Genomic DNA, 26,027 nt, shown 5'->3' on the forward strand with positions numbered 1-26,027 from the left:
CATAATTAATAATGATGAAGTACGTGTTATGTACTTATTAGTTGTGTATTTTTTAGGTCAAGTTTGTAATTGTTGTAATCAGACAAGTGCTTCCGATTTTGCATAGATCATAGCAAGCGATTGCATATGCCTAAACTTTAATACCTATCTTGTCTACTTGACTGTAGTGCTTAAAAGTATTATCTGGAAGCAGCAAGTATTATAATGTGAAAATGGATCCAAATATAAAAAGTCAAGGCAAAGCAGAAAGTGAAGTGAAGTTTGGCATAAATTTATTTATTTATTTATCATATTGCGATTAAGATGTTTTGGCTCAATTGTTAGGACTTTCTATGTGAATTTTATGATAACAATAAAAGATACTGAAATCATCTAAAAAAAGACATGGCTAGGGTTTATTGTTCCTCGTGGAATTTGATCTTTTTGCTAAGCCATGGAAAATTGGAAATATACCATATGAAACTTATTATTATTATGGACAAATATTCTTAAAAATCTAACAGACGGACCACTGATCATCGAACTAACGTCGTGCGGACCCGAACAATCCTTCATTTCCACGCAAATGTTGTGTTTGGTGAAAACGGTCAGAATCAAAATAAAATTCAAAGCAAAAATTAAGTAATAATAATGATAAATGGACAGGATTCGTTTTCAGGTCCCTGCCAGACAGCACAGATGAAATTGAAGGGGACTGGCCAAGTGTGGCAAACCCACAAAAAAATTGTGAAGTTTCGAGTGAGTTCAGAAATGGAACAAAATGTCAACAGGAAAAGTTTTTGGCAATCTAGGAAAGCAAAAACATATTGACACCTAACTAGTATATATATACAGTAAAAATGAATGAGTAAGAACAAATTGTAGTGAGGAAAGGCTGGTTCTTTTAGGTTGGTCCAAAAATTTGAAGAAAATCCACTGCTGACTCGAATGACCGAAAGGTAGACTGCAAGTAGAGGAAGAATAATTTGAAGTTACTTACTAGTCGGAGTTAGTGTTTCTGTGCTTGTTAAAAGGCCAAAGATTGACTAGGCGTTCTAAAACAGCTGCACTTTTAGAGAAGTAGCCAGAGAATCCCTGAGGAATTGTGGGAGGAGGGAAGTCTTCAGCTGGCATGGCGAATGGACGAATCATCTTCTCCATCATCTCTAACGTCAAATGTGATCCCACTTCTTGAAGCCTTTCAGGACCCATTATCGGCAACGTGTGCTCTTGATGCAATGAAGCTGCCTCGCTATCATTTCCCTGCCAGAACAAACAAATTTTGCTGCCTTGCTGAGGAAATCACAAAGTCATTTATATTTCCGTTGAGAGAGGATACAATTAAAACATTAAGAAATAAAACAAAAATGCATATTGGGGATGAATGTTAATTATGGTTCAGGCAGTTCGTCAGGTGAATGACAAACTGATGCATTTTCGCTCTAATTTTCATGGTGAGGTTTCCCAGAATGGCAAACTGCCCACCACACAAATAACACGATGTTGACAAAAAGGAGGATGGAAATCGGTCTCAGTTAAAGGTTACCTCCAAAGGGGATAAATCTGCACCTCGGCTAAAAGTCATCTCTATGCGAAATCTTTTAGGATCTTCCAAAGCCACCTGCATTCAATTCTAGATGTTACTTGAGCTAGCAAACCATTAAGAACGTATTAACATCATCATATTCATAAGTGTGCTACAGTTCCAATTTTGATGAGAAATGCCAAAGAGAGAAACAACCCCAGCTATTATTTATATGGGAAGAGATATATTTATATAAAGCGACATGTGAATCGTGAGATCAGTTCTTTTTTAGATAATGCACCGAGGTGAACTGTGAGCATAGGTTAGGTTATGTGCATAAATGGATTTTTCTTGGTTCTGTCCATCAAAAGAAGAAGGGGAGTGCACATATTTTATGAAAAAATCAAATTATTTCTGAGACATGGATAAACATTAGATTATGAGTACCAACCTCTGTGTCCTCAAATAACCTCAATACAATGTAACTCATATAATCAAGCTCCCTTGTCCTGCACAAGCGCTCTGAAGCATTATCAGATACAAGGCTAGCTTCTCCTTGAAGAGATTCGTCCAGGTTGCAGTAACGAAGAACATTCATCAAGGAATGGATATGTGATTCCTGCATTTAAAGATATAATAAATCTCAACATAATACTTTTTGGTGGTCTCTCAACCCATAAAATGATTGGAAAGGTGCAACCAAATATCATGCCCCAAATCACACTGGGACTTGTTCAATCAATCATGAAAATCATCATGCTTATTTATTAGGTCTCACTGGTAGCATTTTCACATGAATTTCAAGTCATATTACAGCAGTTTTATACTTGATGTTGGATTTAGACCTCATGAACTCAGGAAAGTATAATGCTATCATCACATACACTGCAACGTAATTTCTACATGAAGAATCATTAGGAAACTTCAAGCACAAAAATTAATCATAAAGGATGAATAACCTTCAATATCTATTGACTATGCATCAATACTCCTTCTATCAAGTCTACTTCACAAATAAGGATCTTTCCAGAGAATTAACTGGTTCCAGGGAAAAACAAAATGCTCAGAATTTTCAGCCATAACTACGAAAACAGATGCACAGGACCGAGTAATCAAATAATAAGAATGATGTTTACTTACTGATGTAAAGTATAGCCGTGTTCGCACATGTCGCTCTGGTGTTTTTACATTTGCATACCTGATAGTAAGAAGACATAAATAGGAATGAACTATACTGTTTCCAACAAGTTTACATCAATGTTTCAATTTGTGCGGCCAAAAGCCCAATTATGATGATCAATGATTATTTATACATCGTAAAGAACGTGTGTGGTTGTGTGAAAAGAAGCAAAGCTATTGCAATATTTACTTTGGATCCAAGCGGTATTTAGTTTCTTTGTCATCGTCATCATCTTGATCCATTGACTTTTCACCAGTACAACCACCTTTTCTTGTGTATTCAACCTTACTCTGGGACTTGGAATGATAATCTGTATCTTCTTTTCCATTGTTCTGGACTGCTGAATTATTATCCTGGTTGCTTTTCAATTCTGCAACGCTTAATGCTTCTTCACGCGTATTTCTCAGATCAATCAAAATTTTGCCCAATAAACGGCGAGCAATCTGAAATTTTGTATAATAAAATTTAGAAGCTGACAACAATTTTTTGATGCCAACTGAACTATTAACAACTAATGGTGTACAACGTTGCAACACATGTTTGCCTATTCAACCACTAATGCTATAATCAAGTGATACATGTAAGCAAGTTGATTGCTACAGCAAATTTAAGCATTCCCCAAAGGATGCCCGGGTAGCATGGCATCCTTAAATTAGTATGCACATTTATATTAGTAGCTACTACTATTATCGCGTGATGTCTAAAGAAAATTTAATTACTAAAGTAGATTCAAGAACCCATAATGACCTAGAGAACCTTGGAGTCGTGAAGTAATAGCACTATAAATAGTGATTTTAACTTAGGTCATTTGGTGTAGCGGGTGATGGGCATGCCTCCCTTTACTCTTTTCTATAGCCAAGAAGGTTCATGAATAAATAGATAAACATGTAGCTGACACCTTTGATCCAATCTTCAGTTTCTGCCAGGGATTGATTCCGTACTCATTCGGAATAACACCATCTGCAAGTAACTGGAAAAAAAAAAGAGTCACATAACCGTGACAAGGTTGAGCATCTAACCACCTACACCTCAAACAAATATATGCCTTTGTCTTCAAATGAAATAAAAGAGGGCAGTATGTACATTTCAAAGATTCAGAGACTTTTGGGTGGAGGAGTGGAGGTGGAAGCAGGATGAAGCAGAAGATATTACGCCCTACAGAGCAGATGCATTACATGAATTGGCTGTTTCATACCTGTGCTACTTTGAAAAGTTCATCTAAGCCTTTAAGATTTAGATGTGCATTGTGCAAGAGATCATATCTGTTAATAGAAAGGGAAGGAAGGGAACAAATCAGAAAATGAAAACACGATCTGTAAGTCTCAGAAAACAAAAATCACACAGATATAAAAAAGGTGAGCACGTTTAGTCGTCCGAGCATCACAAAAATGGATGTAGCAAAGTATAGTACTGAAATTGTAGCGTTTTTCCCCTAGTCTAACTAGCTCTATATTCAAAGACCAAACACCTTCATTTTAAAATGCATGTCCTCTAGAAGAGAATGTATTGTTTATATTAACGCACCAACACAATGAAGTCTCAAAGCACACAAATCCCTGTCCCCTGGGCACCTTTTCTTCTTAAATCTTGACAAACAAAAGATACAAGAGACAAGAGGCAGGTGATCATTGAAAAACAATCCTAGCAAACAAAATTTTTTAGCACACATTACAACCACAGTAGTTCATTCATTTTTCCTCATCATTGTTACAAAAATGAGAAGGCAAGGGTGGCACCCCACCAGGGAAGATGTTTCTATACAGCCACTTTAGTTCCTATAACAAACCCATACAGAGATTATGCCATAAATCTGTCAAGAACCAGGTCCCACCCATTTCAGAGACAAACACAGAGTAGTACGTACATTAGCCCCATCAGACGGCTTGCCAAAGACTTGGAAGTCACACTATATTCGACCTTTACCACCAGGCAACAATAGCTAGCAAGCAGTATCATTTCAAAGTAAAGTTGAAGAAAAAGGCGACAACAGCTAGCAGTATCTTTTGAAGATAAAGTTGAAGAAACTTATTGCACAGTGTACATGATTCACCACAAATGCAAGAGTATATTTCTTACTTGCAAGAGTCATAAACATCAGGAATTTGTGTTATATCGAATCTCCTGCAATTGGGTGCATATAGATCGTTAAAGGTCAACCACGAAATGACAGCCAAGGCAAGGTTGAAAAGTATGAATTGCAGCAATATATCATGGAAAAAGCAAAAGAATAAAAGGAAAAATGATCAGGTAAAGACTTACTCTTTGCGCTCATTATACAGATCCCTCTCAAGTTTTCTCCACCGAGCAAACATGAGAAGAAATCCCTCACTACCGCAAGGTAACCCTGCAGCAATACGGTCAACATCTATGTTTGTCTTACCAAGTGCCTTAGCTTGATCATATGGAGGAATTAAATCATAGGGGCTTGTCTTTGCAAGCTCCTCAATTTCGTCCTTGGCCAGAAGTCTTACTTGCTCGGTAACCTTCTTTGTTAACTTCACCTAATAGTGATTTGGCAAACACATTTAATGTTCACAGAAAATAACAAAAAGAAGCTCCTCCAATAGGAGGGGTACAAGTATGTCGAAATAGGATAAATTAACATAACTTGGAGACAGAAGATATAGCATGTGAGGTTCAACTTATCTCATACATGATGTTAGCATTTTACCAATTCGGGTAGAAGTTCAGGTGCATTTGGAGGAACTCCAGCCCCATCTACCATCCAAGGCTTTTCTGGCTGGCCATTGTTATGAACAGTTTTTGTTCCAGAAGTTATAATCTCATTAAGCCTGGCCTGAGAAATAAGCAAAAGAAAACTGATAAAAGAATACAAACTTTATGCAAGTTCCGGCATTAGGGTAATTAAAAAATAGAATTTGGATAATTAGAAGTAATGTTAGTAAAAAGATAATCTAAATTATCTCCATTGCATCCTTGTATTAGGTATACAATGCCCATGGCTGCATTCACTAGACTAATTAAAATTGAATCCTGATTAGATGCAACTCGTCTATTTAGATTATGCTTCTCAACTTCCTTGAACATTGTATTAAATCAATATACAGCGCGGAAGACAAACCTTGGCTTCTTCCATCTTAGTACTGGCATTTTCAAGTCCATCCAACATGGAAGAGTCCTTGCTGACGAGCGAAACCTAGAATAGATGAAATTAAATATAAGAGTGACACGTACAAAAGAGTCAAGGACAAGAGATATGACTGGGTGACCAGGATAGGTGTCAATTGTCCTTCCAAATCCAGAAGGCCTTTTGCAAAAGCAGCTGCTGACATCTGTCAATTAATAAATAACTTAAGTAAACAACCATAAATTAACATGCATATTAAGATTGGACAATAGATAAAAAGGAGTTTGAATATGTACAGTCCAATATAATTTTCCCCAAAATATATATCGATTTGGAATCTGATAACTGTCCAACACGATTGTCACGAATCCAAAGAGACAAATTCTCAAGCATAAACAGAACAGAGCTCCTTATTTACAACCAATTATATGTGGAAGCATAACCTGTACGCGTCCTTCATCCGAGCTGTATATTTTTAAGTCATGACGATAGGTGCTGTGGAGGCGAAGCAGGCCAGTACCTTCACCTGAGAAGGGCAGCACCAAAAACTTAGAAAGAAATAGCAAGGACAAATGGCTGTAAAATCTCACCAATGTGGAATGATTATGCTATTGAAATTCAAATTAAAATGCATTGCTCAGTGAAGTACAATAAATGTCTAAAGACATATGGAAGAATTATCCTATTATCTAGAAGAAATGGAGCCACCAAGCGATACAAAAATAATTGCTGCTTTACAAGAAGGATAATACAACAATAAACCTATAGTGGGGTGTAGGAACCCTGGGTTCTTGGCATTTTCTCTTACGCACAAATAAAGGGAACTAATGCAAAAAACATTTTACCACACAGATGATATGCATGATGTCTAAACAAAGAAACTGCGATCAAGAGCCAGAACTAGGCAGCAACTTGCAGATTGGAGATGTTGACACCTAATAGCGAACCTGGATACATATTGTTCCGAAAATACCTCCCCAGTTCTTCAGCCTGCCAAGGAAACAAGATGCGCGAAGTGCGGGTGAATAGATATTTTGGTAGCAAGAGCCAAATGCATACACCACAAGACTTTCTTAAAATAATAAAAGCTTAGATTCACTTATGAGAAACAAAAATCCTAGATTAAGCATGTAAGACACCACCGAATTTTCACCTGCTTTCTGCCAGCATGAGTAAGAACACCACCATATTTAAGAATCATCAGTGCCTCAACAGGTCTTTCTTCTTCTCCTTCACCATTATCTTTTGCAACTTTGACCCACTTTAATGGCTTAAGTTGAACCTTCCTATAAATACCAGAGAAATGCCCCCCCTGGATGCAATCAAATTAGCCACTAAAAAACGCATCCAAGAAATACGAGTGAAAATCAGAGCAGCCAAATAAAACAAGCAAATAGAATTATGGCAAAAGGAAAGTCCATTACTACAGGAAAAAGGAATTGGGTTCAAGCAAGGAGATACTGAAACTCTGGAAACCATGTGGATGCGTATAGTATGTTCATACAATGGGAATTGGGACGGTTCTTTTGCAAGAAATTGTGTCAGCCAACTCTAGTATACAAGTCTTGTCTTTTTCCTTGTGTGTCCTCTGTTTTTTTTTTAATTTTTTATTTTTTTGGGTTGGGGGTGGACGGACGTGATTCTCAAGGGCACATTGTTGGATACTAAGTTGCGAAAAGGGAAATTGTTGCAGTAAGCTAGTACGGCAAGGCTTCATTGTCAAGTCCTGAACATGACCAATAATAATTCAGAACCCAATGCCCCTCTTGTTTCAGGTAATATTCTATTGGACCAACACATCCCTCCCAAACATAATCCAACAAATTGCGCTCAAACAATAAGTTGTAGCTCTCAAATGAGACAGGTCAACAAAAGGAAAATTTAGGTAACCCCATATGCTTCTCACTTTTGTTTCAACTGTAGATGAACAAGAGTATAAAGATTCAGAGTTGAGTAGCTAAAGTGACTCAAGAGTACAATTTTCACCAGACAATGAAAACAGATTTTTTATTTTATCCGTAAAACAGACAAATGATTTTAAATAGACCTCTTCAAGCACTGCTTTCACTTGACGAAGCTTTTCAGCATGCTCGACGTCTTCAGCTTCACTATCACTTTCTCGACCAGGTCTGGATGATAATTTTATCATCAGTGCAGATGCAATAAATTTTCTGAAATGAAGTAGAAAAGAAAACATGCACTGAAAGCTATTCAACATGCTTCTGCATTTACAAAGAAACAACTTCATGATAGCAGAGACAGCCTTGCTAATGGAATCAATACTTGGCTTGGTGCTACATTTCATTATTTTATATCAAAGTCGTCGTAATTATACATTATCATTTCTAACGAATTACAGCTGTCCGTTACCATTAAAATGATTTGTTTTTGTTCTTCAAGGATAAAATTGAGTTCTAAGTGAATAATTTGTTCAGATTGAACAACTAAACACACTCTATTAGCTACACATTAATATAACTGGCTCGATCTAAAGTTTGTTGTTCGTAAGTAGATCGAGCTGCCAGTAGCACTTATAACATTGTCATCTGCCTAGATCTAAAAACCATTCCCATTAAGTTAGTGAGGATTGATGCAAATAGTCACAAGTTATTATTAGGCTGTTCATGAATTAAATTAGAAAAATCTCCACCAACCTAGTACGAGGTACTAAAATCCTTGTTGCATCCAAAAGATCTTGCAACTGAACGGCACTTTTCAGCTTCGTCTACAGAAGGACATAAAAGAAGGTTAAAGGTAAAGACTCATCAGTTGTACATCATGATGAGAATAGGATCAAGAAAATGAGGTTTATATGGAAGAATTAATAAGCACCTCTGCTCTAGGTCGTCCCCCATTATATTTTAACATCAAATTCAAAAGCTTTTCCTCAGTAACTTTTAACTTCACTTTCTGTTTTGGAGTTCTATCACCACTGTCCAGCAAAGAATGAATTCTCAAGGGAGAAACATGTAAAATTAAATAAAGATGGTAACAAAGGTGATATCTTACTGCCGAATAATGGCAATTACACAACGTAGCTCTTCAGATTGCCCAAATGTCCCAATTATCCCACTTCCCTGACGTGTTAGTCCTTCAGATGGCTGAACTGGCTCATTCACCTTCCAAGGTAAATTTGGTGGAATTGTTGAAGAAAGATATGGTGCTTTTGCTTCAAGAAACATTTTCCTCAAAACACAAGCAGCATCATCATAATATCTGGCATTTAATAGATAAGTTTAAGGGTTATAAAATAGAAGTAGAGGAGGATGGAGAAGAAGAAGGAGCTACTATCACAAAATAAAGGTAATAAGAGCATGCAGAACAAAATCATTCTTTCAGGATCACTAATGCACAGGGTTTTGAGCCTCAGAACAGGAATATGAATATTTTTCGGAATAATCCCTAATCAAAATCCATCCTAACTGATTAGGAAATCCAACAATGAATGAGACAAAAGTATAGCAAAAGGAAATGTTACTTGTAAGAATTCTTAACAAAGCTCCACCCATTGACATCACAAACATAGGAACGTCCCTCGCAACGCAATAGATCAAAGCCACAAACCTGAAATAACATCATGCGTATTTTATAATATTCACTCAAGCATTGCCACACAGACTCTTTACAGAAAGATTGCCTTACTTTTATCATACTATACTATCCTCCTAGCACATTAAATATATTGAACACACAAGCTATGAGATGCTTTTTGATGCGAGCTTATGAAGTAATGGGCTAGACCCAATAACAAAATCTAAGTTGGTACACTTTTATTTTTTGATAAGTCGCTTAGTTACAAGAAAAATGTTCACAAAAAATTGTCATAATGGCTGATTGTCGAATAGTACGGACCATTTGGATAAGACTGATGAAATAAACATTTTGACCAAGCCTATAGAACAGCATGGTAAAAGTATATATATCCATGTAACACGGTATAAGGAGGTGATTCTGAGAACACTTAACTGAACAGATAAAGTATTATTATTTACTTACAGCTTGCCTAAATGCAATGCAAACCTCTCTCGCCATTTCCTTCTCCATAGGAGTAAGCAGAACAGGATATCTGACCTGCAAAGCTAAACCCTTAGAGCCAATGGACACAGAATTGAGAACAGTTGATCTGATATTTTCTTTTGCTTGGCAGAAACCTGAAGCAACAACACAATAAATAATGACGACTGGAAGCTTCAATGCATTAACAGAAGTCCTCATATCTGCCACCGTACCCAGTGCCACAAATATTTCTAAGCATTCACTTACTCATACACACAGATCTCAACAAAATTGACATGAAGGATAAACTTCACTCTATTCTTTTATTACCAAGTGGAGTAAGATCAAGTACGTAAAAGAGTAGCAAAGTTCTTACAGTAAACATATCAAAAGTCTTACTTCTTTACCATCAGGGTTTCTCATAACAACACCATCGACCACAGGAGATTTTCTTGCCTCTGCATGAGCATATTCAGGGCCAACTGTATACACCTACGGTACAACAAGGATCTCAATTATTTCTTAATCAAATGTATAATATCACTGCACAGAGTTCTATATAGTAACAAGACTATAATATCAAATGTATAAAAGTCTAAACAAATGATTTCCTTTGCCAATTCATTTTGACAATACTTATTTTTCTTAAGGAGGCACGCCCACAGAAGGAAGTATGGCCAAAAAAATGGACCAAGGACAAACTTATTGCCAAAAACAATACAGCATAATCTAATATATAGTATTGACAACCAAGAATATATTCATAATGCTTAACATTTTTAGTGCTCAACAAGATACAAAGAAGAACAATAGTCCAACGGGAAATCCTTCAGCAGGCACAATAAACTCTACTGAAGGTTAGGATCGTGTACAGAAACTTTAGAGATAAATAATTTTTCATGTATGTCTCTGATTAGCAAATTACAAGGAAAATCATACAAAACACTAAAAATTTTAGATGAAAATTATTTTCTGAAAACTCTCAAAGCACAGATTCAATAACCTTAGGCAAGGTACTTCATCCTCAGCCTAATTCTGAGTACTTCAGCTTGAGGATGAAAAACAATGCATACTATAAGATGGAGTTCATATCACTCATTTCTCCAAAATATGTCAAATCACATAAGAGACTAAAAGCTAACCTCAGGCAACATCCGGAACTAAAAGATAACCTCATGCGTAGAATGTCCAAAATGCCTACTTGCTTATCTTTTGGTACATCCAGGACTTACAAATACTTACATACTAAAAGGTCAAAATTTGAGAAGGATTTATTCATTGCAAATCCCAAAGTATACAACCTTCACATCTGTTCCTCCAGTGGGCATAAATTCCTCATATATATAAGACCCTTCACGTCTAACTCTTCTGACCTCTGGATGAAATTCACTCGAGCGATTACCAACCTGAGAAAAGATGTGAAAATGTCAATGATTAATGTACGAATCCATAAAATGATAAAGGGCAAAATACTATCATGGTCATAATATACCCCAGCATGTATAGAGTAACCATATGATATTCTAATTAACAATTATAAAGCCTGTTGTTTTCAAATATTCCTGAATTAGACAAAAGTTTTCATTTGCTAGCCAAACAAACAACTTATTTTTAACTGATGAAATCATTTTTTTTCTTAAACCATTCAAATAATGTAGGTCAAAACAGGCCTAGAAACATAGTTAAAAGCAAACTCAAGGATGGGTAACTACAATACTCAATCGACATACACAGATTGAGAAGAGGACTTGTGGCTCTTGTGAGAGAAAAAGAATAATTGAGTAGAAATGAATATATTTCACTGATATTCACAAAAAGTTACATCAGATTAGTTATCTTCTAGAATATCATCTGTTAGTACAATCTGAATTTGTAGCAGTCAAGGCCTTGAGACCATACTCATAAGCATGTACTTCCTGAAACAAGTAGTTATCTTGAAATTTTACATGCGCACTGTAAGAATTGGAATTCACCATTCAAATAATCCAAGGGGTATTGCGTTACACAAAAGAGTTAAATATCTTTTGCTGTTAAACATCCTCCCGACCCCACCCCACCCCTGAAACCCCTATATTCGAACTGGAATACACTTGAAGTGGCAGTTCGGTTGAAAAGAATTTTTAAACGAGGAACATCATCAAGCAGATAGACAAAGAATACTAAGTTAGAAGAACTAATACAATCTTCGTATGGCCAGAGGAGGGCACAATAAATCAGTATGCTACCTTAGCCTACACATGTAGAATAGCAGTTGAGTTATACAGCATAAATACCTAGGACAGAATGGAAAATTTGGCATGCAAAATTTTAGTCAAATAATTTCATTAGAATAAGGCTTTCAAGGTGTTCTTTGTCTCCCACGATCCTTTGACAAACTAAGCATTAGAAATAGGATGGGAAGATGCAAAAATATACGGGCATAATGTCTAAATGAAATACAGTATATACTAAAGCTCTCACCTTCCGGAACAACTCCTTCATCCCCCCACCAGCTGAACTAGGGTAATATATCATTATACTGTGGTCATCACCTTCAAAAAACATAATATGATAACTGGCAGGCTTTTCTAGAATAAAATGAATAAAGACACACAGCATGAGAGCTTCCAGCAACAAGGCAACTGGTCTAGTTAACATCTACATATTCCTTAAACAGCCAATAGCATCAAGTATGTATTGAAGTAAATAATCTTGATAGTATCATAAAGCAATTTAGCAAGAAATTCTGATAGAGATGCTCTTTGATGTAATTATATAAGTTGCAAATTCAGTTCAAATTGGGAGCATATAGGGAATATATAACCCGAGCACAAGCATACAACCCAAGTTGGCGAGTTACCTTACTAGGCCCAATAATAATGGAGGAAAGGAAAAAGAGCTGTATAACATGGACCAACATATATTAAGTAATAGTAATAGATCTTACCATGAACAGGCTTCTCTACAAAAGGCTTCCAGAAGCGGTTGCCACGGACTTCAACAAAATCTTCCTCCTCAACAAAATAATCCAGCTCTTGATTAGGGTATTCCCTGTTAACCAGGGCATATTTTGGAACAGCAATTCCAAACCTTTCAAGACGCTGCCATCATATAAAAGCTCACCAAAATCATTACCACAACCACCACCATCCAGAAAGAGAAAGGTTAAATGAGAAAATGAATACGTTTGTAAGTAAATAAAAAAAATAGATGAAAAATTAAGTAATATACATCTTATTTACCAATGGTAAGAAAAACCTAAATTCCAAGATGGATGAGTGGGAAGCAATTTCCAAGAAAAGCAATTTATTGCTGGAGCTCATACTTTTCTTGATAGAGAAATAAATCAATAAAATGTCGGACCTACGAAACATATATTTTATGGATCACTTCTAAAAATAACTGTAATAAAGAATTGTGAGAAAGTGCTAGCTGCTTATTTGAATTAAATACCTTAATAGGGAAAATGGATGGAAGTTGGATTAGCAAGCAATTAACAGGAGAACTGAAATTTTCATAAGAAGAAAAAATGATGGAAACAACTGAAGTACTAAGGTAAAGAATACGATATGGAATGAAAGATAGTTAGCAAAACGGCTCTAGTACCAAGGAGAAAAGTAATGTATGGAAGATTAGCGCCAAGTTCCTCAAACTCATAGACCAAACAGCTTTCGTTTATTATAGTATTGTCTTTGAAAAGCACAAGTTTCAGCTGAAAAAAGTAGCTCAGATTGTAAAACACAAAAATAATTAATACCATTATATCAACATGGAGAATTTTATAATCTTTCCTCTAGGTTACACCAAACAACTTGAAAAATTAATCTCTTCCCCTAGGTAAAATAAGTTCCACTCCCACTTTCCCTTTCACTTCCCATTTCCCCCGCTCAAAGTTACAAATCATTATCTTTTGGAGTTCTATCTTTTCATGTATAAAGAGTGAAGGGAATGAGAATTAAATGGTACAGAAAATTTTCAAGTAGGTAATCATATATTAAATTTCTCTAATCACTTAAGAATAGGATATACAAACCTCATAAACTGCTCTTCGATCATGAAGAAGATGTTGTTGCCCCAGTTCATTTACAAGGAAGGGCCTACAACAAATAAAATGATAAATCACAAGTACTATGGGATTATTCACAAAACTACAGCAGTGTGACCAAGTTTCCATGATAATTTTTTGTTTTTATTGTAATAAATTAGAAATCAACAACTATAAGAATATATAGCCAGCCTATTAAGAGGTCTGCTATGCATCAAAATTTCTGATCCATGTATATGTATATATCAGATATCAAGAAATGGGAAACAACTATTTGCCAAAGTACAAAATGTGAGCAACAAGGATACTGTGCAGACGAGAATAAGAGGAATAACCATGTATTCGCTTACTTCCTTAATGCAGCATATGCTTCAGCCTTATTCAGAGGATATCCAGTGGAATAAAAAGCAATCAAGCAGTCACATACAGGCCATCTGCAAAACGTTACTAGTATTATCCACCAGCCACTAGTATGCAGTTATATCGAAGCGAATAACAAAATTCTTGACAAGGAAGAGATGAACTAACAGAACACTAGCTCAAAAACATTCAGCATTGCCTTGACATTAAATCTCATCTGAGAAAAATTCACCTTTCAATAGGCTCTTCTAGGATTACCTTGTCCCCAAAATGCACAATCTACAACGATTTTTTGCAATATAAAAAGAATCAACAAAATGAGAAACAGAAATTAGAACTATCTAATTTTCTATTATCATCATTGAGACGAATGTTTTATATTTTCTCAATGCAATGAATTCCAGTGGAGAATTCATTAGGAACTGGCCAAGAGTTAATTACATCAAACTCTCCAAACGCCTGTAGCCTGTCCAAAATCTGCAACATTGGTCCGGAGAAAGCCTGAAGTGTCCGATCATCCAAGCATAAAAATAGAAAAAGGGAAGAAGAAAAAAAAAACGAAACAAAATCAGTATACATTAACACTGTTCCAACCAATCAGTGCATGGTTTGCTCGGAGTGAAAATTTGAAGACATAGGAAACAGAACCTCGGAGCCGCATTTCACCTTCTTTTCCATAACACACACTCCTATCGTTATTTTCTTGCGTAAAGTTTCCCTCTCCCCCTCCATTTCTAACCGAAAACTAGGAGAATCAGAACACCACCCTCCACTTCCCAATCTCTTCTGCGCTGCTCCAAACTTAAGAAAACAACAAAATGCATCTACGTTAATTTTACGTATACATATAAAAGAATCGGGTCCAAAATCACTGCAAGCAAGATAAAAGAGCGAGAAATAAGCACAAGTTTGTTGCCGCTACCGCTCAGATGCTAGAGTTTCGCAACGGGTACGGGAAAAACAGGCATTCAGATAGGACAAGGTTTAACCCAATGCTTTTCTTCTTTTGCCGTTGTCAATCACGAGAAAGAGCAGGGCAGAGAGAAAAAGAAACGGCGGCGACTCCGTAACAACCCAAAACGAGAAAATCGAGATACACTACACTACAGTGTGTGTGTGTGTGTATGTAAAGCTTTTGCTTTTTATGTACACAGCGTGCCTTGAGAGATTTATAGAATATACGAAAAGGCGTTGCGTTTGGAGGTGGGCCATGGATAAGGACTGTTTACGGATTTCGATCGCTTCAACGGCTTAAAAGACACTGTTCAACGCCTTTTCTTTTTCTTTTTTAACATGTGATATATTATATGTCGAGTGATTTATAAAAAATTGTCTTCAAATTTATTAAAATTATAAATATTTTTTTATTATTTAAAAAAATACAAATATAATTGATATTTGATGACATTATACGATATTTTGATAGAGTTTTAAAATTGTTATATTTACTAAAAGATAATTAGACGAGACGAATGAAAAAATTTAAAAATATTAGAAACATCCAATTAGTTCACCAACAAAATTCACAAAATTTTTAATAATAAGTAAAATGGTAATTCATAATTTATAAAGAAATAAAAAGAAAATCTAATAAAAACTAACTAATTGGCCAAGATCGTCAATATTGAAATAATATTGATAATTTTTCAAACAAAGATAATATTTTATAAATTATAATTATGATAAAGCTCATGACAGCTTGTTGTAATTTACACTTATATATTAGTGTTAAATATATCTAAACATATTGGATTATGTGTTTTATAGAGACATATTTAAATGTATAATATATAATTACTGACCGACATCTTTTTAGTGTCTCGATCTTATGTTTTTCTTTTCCTCCCACTAATTTCCACATTTTTCCAAATGGTAAAGAATTATATGTTTTTAAATATTCATTTAGTTTCAGCTAATATTTTTTTCTCTTTCTTCTGTTCAAATGCTTTCTTTCATAATTATTTATTTTTATCACATTTATTTTCATATTATTATTTTCCTCAACAAAAAAAATAGTAAATGATATTTAATTGTTTATATATTATATTAAAAATATTTCACAAATTTATATACAATCAATTTTAAGAGTATTTGATGGCAACTCAAGAACAATGAAAAACTAATAATATTCTTTCTTTACGATCTTAAAGAATACACAAAAGTAGACTATGCTTTATGAAAATGGCTGAAATGTATTTTTCGTATTGGCATTGAGTGGTAAATAAATTATATAAATATTTACTTTTTTTTGCAAATTTGATTTATTAAATTGACGAAAGAGAAAAGAATTGTTCAATTATTGACGTTGTCACATACAAATTTAATTCAGATTCTTATGATTAATTTTTATCAAGAGATGTTTTGAGTTACTGAAAAGGTTTTTCTACAGGCAAGTGAGGAAGAAATATCGTCCGCCTCGTGAATTTCAAGTGCTTCATCCTGGAAAAGGACGAAAGAAAAATCTCCAGGATCAATTGTCTCCTCCGTAAAAGTCATGTTCATAGTTATAGACCAGAAAGTGAATGAGACTGCGCTCCTTCATTTGAATGATTACTGAGTTGTACTGATCAATAAATTCATTTGTATGATCAAGCGAATGATAGTAACCAAATTTAAATTTGTCAGTGATCGTTTTACTTTTTTTCAAACTATTCACAGCTTACTTCCTTTTCCCATTTTAATGCAAGGAAAAATGAAAAATACAGAAAGATAGATACAGATAAAACGGATAAAAGGCTGCAATTTACAACAGCTGATAAACTCAATGTAGGCAACAGAAGAGTAGCTTATAAAGAAAATCACGTCCGACTTACTTCGTCACTCATCTGGTTGATAATTCTCGATGTATCATTTAGTCTATTTGCTCTTTCATAAATGCCAGCAACAACAAGATGTAGATCCTTTTTGTTAATGTTGGGATCTAATTCTAGCCTCTCAAACAAAGTTTCAACCATCTTGAAATCTTTCCTCGAGCCGCAAAGGCTCAGCATTTGAAAATGAACTTCATCTGAGAAAACACAACCCTCATCCTGTAGCTCCATATATACGCCATCTGCCTTGTCAAACTCGTGTAATTTGCCATAAGCATTCAGAACAAGGGATATCACATTAGAGTCGGGAAAATATCCTGTTGCTCTCATTCTCTCATACACCTCAATTACATTTGCATACTTTCTGTATTTGGAGAAAAGATCGATCATGCGCTCAAAGACTGCTATATCTTTGACCTCTCCAGCATCAACGGCTTGTCTGAACACCCAAGTGGCTTCTTCTATTCTTCCAGCTCCAGCAAGGATATGAATGGCAGTTCCCCTTGGAATATTATCTGGGCGCTTGAGTTCATGCAACAAACGTTTGGCATGAGCAACCAAACCAGCTCTCTCATATGCCACAATCATTGTCTGATAAAGAACTTGATCAATCTCAATACCAGAGCTTCGAAGCTTCTGGAACAGCATTGCCGCCCGATCTAACCTCCCTACTTTACCCCATATCGATATTATTGTGGAATAAGTAATTGCATTGGGCTCAATGCGCCTGCTGTGCATCTCCTGAATCAGATTATTAGCTTTTTCATGCTCAAGCGTCTTCCCATAAATCATTATCATAGTATTATACGTCACAACATTTTGCTCAATATTCTTTCTCTGCATCAACCTAAACAGATGTATTGCCTCCCCAAAGAGCTCGGCATCACCATAAACCCTCAAAAGAGTATTATAGCTAACCACATTTGGCTCGATCCCCAATTTTCTCATACTCCAGAACAGCCTATCTGCCTCCTTCGCCATATCAAGCTGCCCGTACACATCTATCATTATATTACATGTGGTGAGATCAAGCAAACACCTACTCTCCCTCATTTCCGAAAACACAGATAAAGCCTCTAGAAACTTTTGATTCTCAACATACATAGTCAACAGTGTTGAGTAACTAACTGTATCTGGCATAACCCCTGCCTTCCTCATCTCACTAATCAATGACCGTGCTTCCCCAAAAAGCTTAGCCTTCCCAAACACATTAAGCATTGAATTATATGCGACGAGATCGGGGGCAATCCCCGACCTCTTCAGCCTTGAAAAAATTGAGATCGCCTTGGAGTAATCACAGAGTTTACGGGACAACTCAATCAAATTACTGTACAAAACCAAATCCCCGGGCACGCGGTCCTGTTCCATCTTCTGAAGCCAAGACAATGCATCATCAAAAAGACCCTCTTTCCCAAAATGAGTAATCAGAGTAGAATAAGTATACCTATCCGGAGACAGAGCTCTCCCCCGCATTTCGTCAAACAGTCCGTAGGCAACCTCCCACTGCTTTGCTCGTAGCACATTACGCAAGACCACGTTGTAAGCAAACACGGATGGACTATACAGTGCTTCCTCATTCATCCAATCGAGTAAAGCAAGCGAGCGTTGCCAGTCGGGCTCACGTGAGAGCAGCGCGACCATGAATCTGACGGAGAGGCTGCGGCTTTTGTAGAGTGACATCAAAGAGTAGAGTTCATGCTCGTCGGAGGTCTGACCAATGGAGGATAACAGTTCTTCCATATCTACGCTGTGGTCCAGAAATGCTGAGTTCCGGTTTCGCCGGTGAGGCTGGTGGGGTGTGGTATTGGTGGGTGTGAGTGGGACATGGGTTTTTCTTCGCCAGACATCCTTTGCAGGTGAGGAGAAAGCAAATATTTTGAGGTGGGGTTTGGGATTCTGGATCTTGACGTCCCCGGAAGGTACGAGGATACTGGGGAGAGTGAAGCGAAGCAATGGAGGAGAAGGGATGGGGTGGTGCTGTGTGTGCATGGAAGTGGCGGGGGATAAAGTAGTACTCATCTGCCAAATTGTGGCTATGCGCGCCGCTGTGTCATGTTATTACATATGTCGTCTTGCTAGCTAGTACTTGTCCCCTTGTACAAATTTTAATTAAAATCACTCTAGTACTTATTTTCACTTCAGGATACTAAATGAACACTACCCACATTTTTTAACAAACTTTTGAATAAAATTTGAAATTAAATCTAAAACAAAAGATTTTCCAAGAAGCTCAAAGATCTGCATGGAGCTGGAGCACTAGGGTGGCAGACGAGTCGAGCCGGCTCGTGAGGCTCGACTCTCGAGCTTAAGCTCAATTCTCTCTGTTCATCAGCTCATGAATCGGCTAGGGAGTTTTTTTCTTTTTTTTATATATATTTTTATTTTTAAAATTTTTATATATTTAATTTCATATTCAATACTTTATCAATTTCATACTCAAAACTGACCATATATTGTAATTATTAATCAATATCATACATTTTATTTTAGATAATAATAAATTATAGTACTTTTATCTATACATGTAATCTATATATAAAATTAAATTTAATCAACAACTTAGTAAATTATAATATTTTTTAAATAATTATTTAATATGATATATAAAATTTTATGTTATATTTTGATATATATTTGTGTTGTGTTATACTTTTTTAAAATTGATAAATAATTCACTTATGATTTTTTAATCTATTTATGAGTTTTATATTTATCAAGATACATACTATGCATTATACAATCTACTTTATTACTTATAAATTTATGTCGAAATTTAGTGATTCCTATGAATTAATATAAAATAATGATAATAATAATAATGATGGTCGACCAATTTTAATTATTTTAATTATTATTTTATTATATATATATAATGAGATCAAAAATTTTAATAAATAATTATGATTATGATTCGAACACTCGATTCATACCAAATTCAAATATAAATAAAATTGTGTCTATTAGATTATATCAAACTGTATAATTTAAAAAAATAGCTCAAGTTCACAAAAAAAGTTTAAGCTTAATTCGAGCTGGACTCGTTGCCACCTTTAGAGCACAATTAGAATTAGTTGAGGTAGCCCAACACAAAGCAACCGAACAAAGGAGTTGGAAATGATGAGTTGAACGACTCAACATGAATCTAATAGTGGATACGAGCACACATAGAAGAACATCAAATTTTCAGAGCCCAAACCCAATTGACTAGGAAGCCCAACCTCATTTGTGCCTAAATACCAAGGATTCAACTCAACAGTTAGCCTAATCAAGGCTTGCTAGTCGCCTGCCTAACTAATTACTCAATCTAATCAATAAACACATTTGTGAACATTAACTCATCACGCCAACAAAAAGTGTTCACCTATAATTATATCAAATTTTATAAAAAAAATAATGTAATTATTCTTCATAATTATACATCACATGAAAAGTAATAATAAATTATATTGATATCCCTTAAATTTGATCGAATTATATAAACACACGTATTCTTCTAAAAAAATTGCACATATACCCTTTAAAATTATAGTTATAATTACAAATAAATCACATCACAATTTCACACAAACATTCATTTAGGTTGCATTTGAATTGAAAATTTTGAAGTCATAGATTTCAAATTCTTAATAACAAATCATTTGAATATGTTTGGATAATTTCAAATTTAAAGCATTTCATTCTAATTTTAAATTATGTTTCGACGAATATGAATGGATTTTAAATTCTTTTCAAATGAAGTCATTTGAATACATTTTTTCAAATCGTTCGTTCAAATATATATACAAAATTAAATACATTGCTTTAATATGTAATTTTATAAAAGACATAAAATATTTGTATAATTAAAACATGATCTAAAAAACAATTATTGGGCGCTTAATTTCTTTATCCCAACACATTAATCGATCCTGAAGATCCCTAACTATCCTCCTAATAAGCACGAAAGCACGACAAGAATTTTACCACTTCTCTCAAAGTCATCACAGAATCTTCCCACAATCTCAGGGTGGTCATAATGTGATATGGTTATGTTTACTTAATCTTAAAAATTTGAAAACAAAGAGACGGTACAGCGAGTTAGGTGGTATTTGTATTTCTTCAACCTTATATTTTTGAACAAGATTGAGAGAAATTGGACAATATAAGCAGGTTAGGTTATTATTACTATTATTATTATTAATTAATGCTAATAGTTAGCGATGGGGAGATCTGAGCTCTCAAGCAAGAACTGATCTTTACTCCATTCCAAAGAAAAAGTTGTCATTTTGTTTATTCTTTTTTACAAAGAAAAACGGAACAGGTGCAACTCACAGCTAGAACCAGACCAAACTCCCGACAGCAGCCCTCCCACCTCCCACCCAACTCAAAAATCCTCCAATCATCAAAACCGCGCCTACGATCTGTAGTTTTTTTCTGCAGATCTGAACTGAGCCCATTTCATTCTCCCTCTTCAGTTTTCAGAAACTTTTTGTTTCTTGAATTTTGATGGAGAAATGAAGAAGCTCAAGAACTACTATCTACACTTGAAGCATCCTCAGACGATGGAACGGAAATGGATCTTTCCGTTAGCCATTGGCTCTATAGTTTCACTATTTCTTCTCTTTTTAACCACCTTAACTTCCCCTGACGGCGTGCCGCTCTTCCAACTGCGCCGCTACTACTCCTCTTCCTCATCCTCCTCCGCCGCCGCCTCCATTTTTGTTGAGTCGAAGCTCAGACCTCTTCCAATTTCTGACCTCCCTCCGCCGCCGCGCTTGGCCTACTTAATCTCCGGTTCCGCCGGGGATGGGGCAATGCTTCGCCGCACACTCGAAGCTCTCTACCACCCAAATAATCAGTATGTTGTACACCTCGACGCGGAGTCTTCTGCCGAGGAGCGACTCGATCTGTATAATTATGTGACTACCCACATAACTTTTCGGAGATTCAAGAATGTTCGGATGATTACTAGGGCTAATTTGGTCACTTACCGTGGGCCTACTATGGTGGCGAATACATTGCACGCGGCTGCCATTTTGTTGAAGGAAGGTGGGGAGTGGGATTGGTTTATTAATCTCAGTGCATCTGATTATCCACTGGTTACTCAAGATGGTAATGATTTCGGTTTTTTAAGCTTAAAAAAGTTATCTTTCTTCTGTTCTTTCAAAAATTAGCGATTTTGATGTTATCTGCTTGCTTTGATTCTGATGACTTTATGGGTTCTTGATGATGATTAGATCTGCTCCATACATTTTCGTACTTGCCACGGGATCTTAACTTCATCGATCATACAAGTAACATTGGCTGGAAAGAGTAAGTTACCTTTAAGACACATACTAAATGTTTTCCAATACTTGATTCTTACATGGATTTTGGGGAGTCATTGTAAAAACTTATGGCATCTTGTTACATTTGATTCGACTAGGTTCCAGAGGGCGAAGCCGATTATCATTGATCCAGGGTTGTATATGACAAAAAAATCTGATGTGTTTTGGATTACGCAGAGGAGAAGCGTGCCGACTGCGTTTAAACTCTTTACAGGTGTGTTTTGCCATTAGTAATCTGATGATTTCTTATCGTGGTTCTATTTGGTTGCATTATTTTGTTCTTTCTGTGTGAAATGTTTCTTATTTGCTCGGAAAGAGTTACAGGGTATGGATGCTTCAACTTTTTGGTCATACCCATGTGCCTTCACCATTTTGTGAAAACTAATGTGTGGAGGATAGGTATCTTTTCGTGTTGGGATTGAGAATATTTTTTTATTTTTTGTGGAAATATGTTGATTCCATGGTGCTTTTTCCTGTCTTCCCACTCTTTGAATAATCAAGTTCTAAACAGTGTTCATACCTAACTCTTTCCAGTTTTTCAGTTGCAATTCAATTTTGTTTTACTACATTGCCTCTCTAATCATGTTTGAACATTTCCTCATGAAAAGCTAGACCATATTTTTGAAGTCACGATTCTCGTGTAACGTTCTTGAGGCAAATCAACTGTGACAACCAGTTAAAGATTTGAGTGCAGTGGGATGTCTTAATGATCATATGGACGATTGTTATTTGTATTTATTTCTGTATGCATCTTTGGTATTCTGTCATTGCACAGCTGTGCCCTTCCCTTGGTTGTGCACTTATGTTTAATCGATTCGAGTTTCATGGTAGACAGCTCTGCCCAGATAAGAATAAGAGAACCATATATGGAGGGGAAAACTATAGTTTAACCCACTGACCTGTTTTCCCAAACTCAACACATTTGGGTGCTTTGTACTCCAGTGATGGACCATGTCAACATATTTCGAATCCTTTCATATGTCTTAAAGAGTGAAATACTAAATGAATGGGATTCTCATTATTACTGTTCCATCTTAACTGTTTTCATAAATTATTCTGACATGAATTCTTAATTTTATTTATGTACTTCAGTTATCATATGCAATTGACAAAGAAAGCAATCTGGATAAATATAGGACTAAACTCTTTTCCTTACAGGATCTGCTTGGATGGCACTCTCTCGGCCTTTTGTTGACTACTGCATATGGGGATGGGACAACTTACCGCGAACTGTTCTCATGTACTATGCAAACTTCATTTCTTCTCCTGAGGGATACTTCCACACTGTAGTTTGCAATGCCCAAGAGTTTCGGAATACCACTGTGAACAGCGATCTGCACTTCATATCATGGGACAACCCTCCTAAGCAGCACCCACACTACCTTACCCTTGATGACATGCAAAGAATGGTGGACAGTAATGCTCCGTTTGCTAGAAAGTTTCATCACAATGACCCGGTGCTGGACAAAATTGACGAAGAACTTCTGTTTCGGGGTAAGGACATGCTTGTTCCTGGTGGATGGTGCATAGGAGGTCGTGAAAACGGGACTGATCCTTGTTCTGTTGTGGGTAATACCACGGTTCTCAGACCTACCGCTGGTGCAAAGAGACTGGAAAATCTTGTAACCTTTCTTTTATCAGATGATAATTTCCGACCACGGCAGTGCAAATAGCAGATCTTGTTCTAGATGGCACCATTTCTATGGCAGGAAAAGTAGATGGCAGCAGGGGATAAGTATTAAATTTTTTCGGTTAGAAGAAAGACGACTTAGAGCTTGATTTGGACTCATGATTTTCAGCTCAAAGTTGTATTCGCTGGGAGGATGATGAAGTTACAGGATGATGGACCTCCGTTGGCCTTGTATTATGGTATATCTCTGATCTTGTTCTTTGACCTGTAATGACCTTCACTTGTCGTTACCTGGTCATTTGAACTCCTCTTGCGGGAACAGAGTAATCGACCATGATATGGTGCTGGCAGAGAGGCAAATTTTAGGAGGGATGGAGATGAGCTTTTGTTCTGTTCTTATATCACATTCTTCTGCTCACTAGTTTTGTTCTATTGGATTAGTTTTGAGCTAGTATATTCAAGTATTACCCCCAAGCCTTTTCATATGGTGTACTATGGAAATGCTGAGAAATGATTCCAGTGCTGTTCTGGACAGAACTGAGCTGTACCAGCTAGCTACAGAGATGTACATGAACAGATCACTGTTGCACTTGCTTTGATTTTATCTATATCCACTTGTATCTGTTGGCTTAATCCTCAAATTTAATATTAATGGATAATTACATTTACATATCTCGACCTATGATCCGTGTAAACGAATCACTCTTATTTTTTAGATAATTATATGTACACTAATAAGAAATGTCAATATTATTTATATAAATTACTCTTATTTCTTGGATAATTATATACATACACCTTTAAAAAATGTCAATATTATTATACAAACTGCTCGTGTTATCTTGTGGATGTTCGGGAGTGGTTAATGTAAACATATTATAAATTAGGGTGTGTAAATGAATGATGAAATGTTTGTTGTCACATGATTGTAATTAGTAAATAATAATTTGGTTTAAGATGATTCCAGATAACTAGAGATGGAAAAGGTTTCACGTGAGAGGGTGCAAATCTAAGTTTGAAAAAAGATGACGAACCTCAAAATTACATTCAGACGGTTTGCTGTTTCGCTGGTCAACTTAGCAGCTACGTTCCCATTAGAGTTTGATCTATGAAACTCAAGATAAAATGCTTGTAGATTTGTTTTCTGAACATTTTGCCAAAACCATATAACAATTCAATAATCAAACTTCACAAACTTGGACTAATTGCAGGCAGTCCAAAAGAGAACGATTGTTATCTATTAGAACAATACGAATGGAAAGTCTCATCCATAAACTGCAAATTAGCTCTTGAGAGACAAAACACAAACACTACATAAACGAAGAGAAAACAGGGAACTACAGTACCGGACGTATTCAAGGAAGGTGCTAACCTGACTGCTTCCTTATCACTAATTCAATCTACATATATTTTAAGTATTATGCATGTTTATATATGCTACTTGAGCTACACGAGCACTTAAACATTAAATACAGCTAGTTCTGAACTGCCAAGCCGACCTCTTTTCACATTCACTGCTTTGACATCTACGTACCTGTTCACAAGAAAACTTGGAACTGATCTTTGTGGAAGATGCATGTACATGCGGGCTGAGGTTGAAGTTTCTGTGAGTGGAATCCGAGAGTGCACGACCGTCATGTCGCGGGAGCGTTGGCACCTGCTTGAATTCTCTCGGAGGAAGGTAAAGCAAGTGCCATCTCTCCTGCGACACCACGACTCCTGCTACTCGGCTTTTTCTCTCCTACTATAACAATATACTGCATGAGCATCCCACCATTCGGGCTGCCTCGCATTTATAGAGGCCTGACCTCAGACCAAGTTGCAAGTCTAATCAATTGGTTATGACGTCGCCATCCACTCCAAGATATTCATAGGGTCCGAGAAATCAGTGTCAGAAATTCAAACTCACGTGTTATACAGGTTGACTTCTTCATCTCACTCATTCCTTTTCTTTTTTGGACCCCTCAATTTTCCAGTGTTTCTAAAACTGTTTGGTCTATGTAGTTTTGATTGTGGTGAGACATTGACAAATTTCAACAAAACACGACTAGGATTTTGAAAGGGATGAATGGTGTGAACGTAGACCCACGTGGTTATGAAGATGCAAAGAGCACGTTTTACTTGTTTTG

General features: G+C 36.0%; 3 protein-coding genes across 9 annotated transcripts; 1 reads left to right on the top strand and 2 right to left on the bottom strand.

Moving 5' to 3' along the window:
* Positions 1-604: 604 nt before the first annotated feature.
* LOC105177205 (inositol hexakisphosphate and diphosphoinositol-pentakisphosphate kinase VIP2) lies at positions 605-15,303 on the bottom strand. Of its 7 annotated transcripts, none has more exons than XM_088884815.1 (31): positions 15,075-15,303; positions 14,819-14,953; positions 14,594-14,653; positions 14,385-14,431; positions 14,143-14,226; positions 13,781-13,844; positions 12,695-12,848; positions 12,229-12,299; positions 11,070-11,174; positions 10,176-10,260; positions 9,769-9,923; positions 9,251-9,336; positions 8,782-8,988; positions 8,605-8,704; positions 8,427-8,497; positions 7,820-7,901; positions 6,926-7,084; positions 6,708-6,762; positions 6,216-6,298; positions 5,915-5,977; positions 5,767-5,841; positions 5,356-5,481; positions 4,944-5,185; positions 4,761-4,805; positions 3,880-3,946; positions 3,583-3,654; positions 2,874-3,127; positions 2,645-2,702; positions 1,956-2,123; positions 1,526-1,600; positions 605-1,242 (listed from the first exon to the last, which is right to left on the bottom strand). In XM_088884815.1, exons 2-31 carry the CDS (start codon positions 14,882-14,884, stop codon positions 979-981), a joined length of 3,243 nt encoding a protein of 1,080 aa, XP_088740941.1. In that variant the 5' UTR covers positions 14,885-14,953; positions 15,075-15,303; the 3' UTR covers positions 605-978. The 7 variants fall into 7 exon arrangements, with proteins under 7 accessions (XP_088740941.1, XP_088740939.1, XP_011098565.1 ...); XM_088884813.1 differs by having other exon boundaries at positions 14,801-14,953; XM_011100263.3 differs by having other exon boundaries at positions 6,720-6,762; positions 9,769-9,843; positions 10,168-10,260; positions 15,075-15,302.
* A 1,542-nt stretch (positions 15,304-16,845) lies between these two features.
* LOC105177204 (Tetratricopeptide repeat (TPR)-like superfamily protein) lies at positions 16,846-19,019 on the bottom strand. Its single transcript, XM_011100259.3, has one exon. It carries the CDS (start codon positions 18,979-18,981, stop codon positions 16,951-16,953), a length of 2,031 nt encoding a protein of 676 aa, XP_011098561.1. The 5' UTR covers positions 18,982-19,019; the 3' UTR covers positions 16,846-16,950.
* A 2,146-nt stretch (positions 19,020-21,165) lies between these two features.
* Positions 21,166-24,570, top strand: LOC105177203 (beta-glucuronosyltransferase GlcAT14B). Its single transcript, XM_011100258.3, has 4 exons — positions 21,166-22,053; positions 22,179-22,254; positions 22,367-22,482; positions 23,427-24,570. The coding sequence occupies exons 1-4, from the start codon at positions 21,456-21,458 to the stop codon at positions 23,939-23,941; spliced, it is 1,305 nt and encodes a 434-aa protein (XP_011098560.1). The 5' UTR covers positions 21,166-21,455; the 3' UTR covers positions 23,942-24,570.
* The last annotated feature ends 1,457 nt before the right edge of the window (positions 24,571-26,027 follow it).

Source organism: Sesamum indicum, linkage group LG9 (assembly GCF_026168435.1).
Source record: "Sesamum indicum cultivar Baizhima isolate 11 linkage group LG9, ASM2616843v1, whole genome shotgun sequence".
Taxonomy (NCBI): Eukaryota; Viridiplantae; Streptophyta; class Magnoliopsida; order Lamiales; family Pedaliaceae; genus Sesamum; species Sesamum indicum.

Excerpts from the sequence above, each read along its gene's own strand:
- LOC105177203 (XM_011100258.3), top strand. The coding sequence starts at position 21,456 with ATGAAGAAGCTCAAGAACTACTATCTACACTTGAAGCATCCTCAGACG. Across the intron at positions 22,255-22,366 it reads AGTAACATTGGCTGGAAAGA|GTTCCAGAGGGCGAAGCCGA; the intron begins GTAAGTTACCTT and ends TGATTCGACTAG. Across the intron at positions 22,483-23,426 it reads TGCGTTTAAACTCTTTACAG|GATCTGCTTGGATGGCACTC; the intron begins GTGTGTTTTGCC and ends TTTTCCTTACAG.
- LOC105177205 (XM_088884813.1), bottom strand. The coding sequence starts at position 14,884 with ATGGAGGGGGAGAGGGAAACTTTACGCAAGAAAATAACGATAGGAGTG. Across the intron at positions 10,261-11,069 it reads CTGGAGGAACAGATGTGAAG|GTGTATACAGTTGGCCCTGA; the intron begins GTTGTATACTTT and ends GTTGTACCGTAG. Across the intron at positions 9,337-9,768 it reads GCATTGCATTTAGGCAAGCT|GTTTGTGGCTTTGATCTATT; the intron begins GTAAGTAAATAA and ends ATGTTATTTCAG.
- LOC105177204 (XM_011100259.3), bottom strand. The coding sequence starts at position 18,981 with ATGAGTACTACTTTATCCCCCGCCACTTCCATGCACACACAGCACCAC.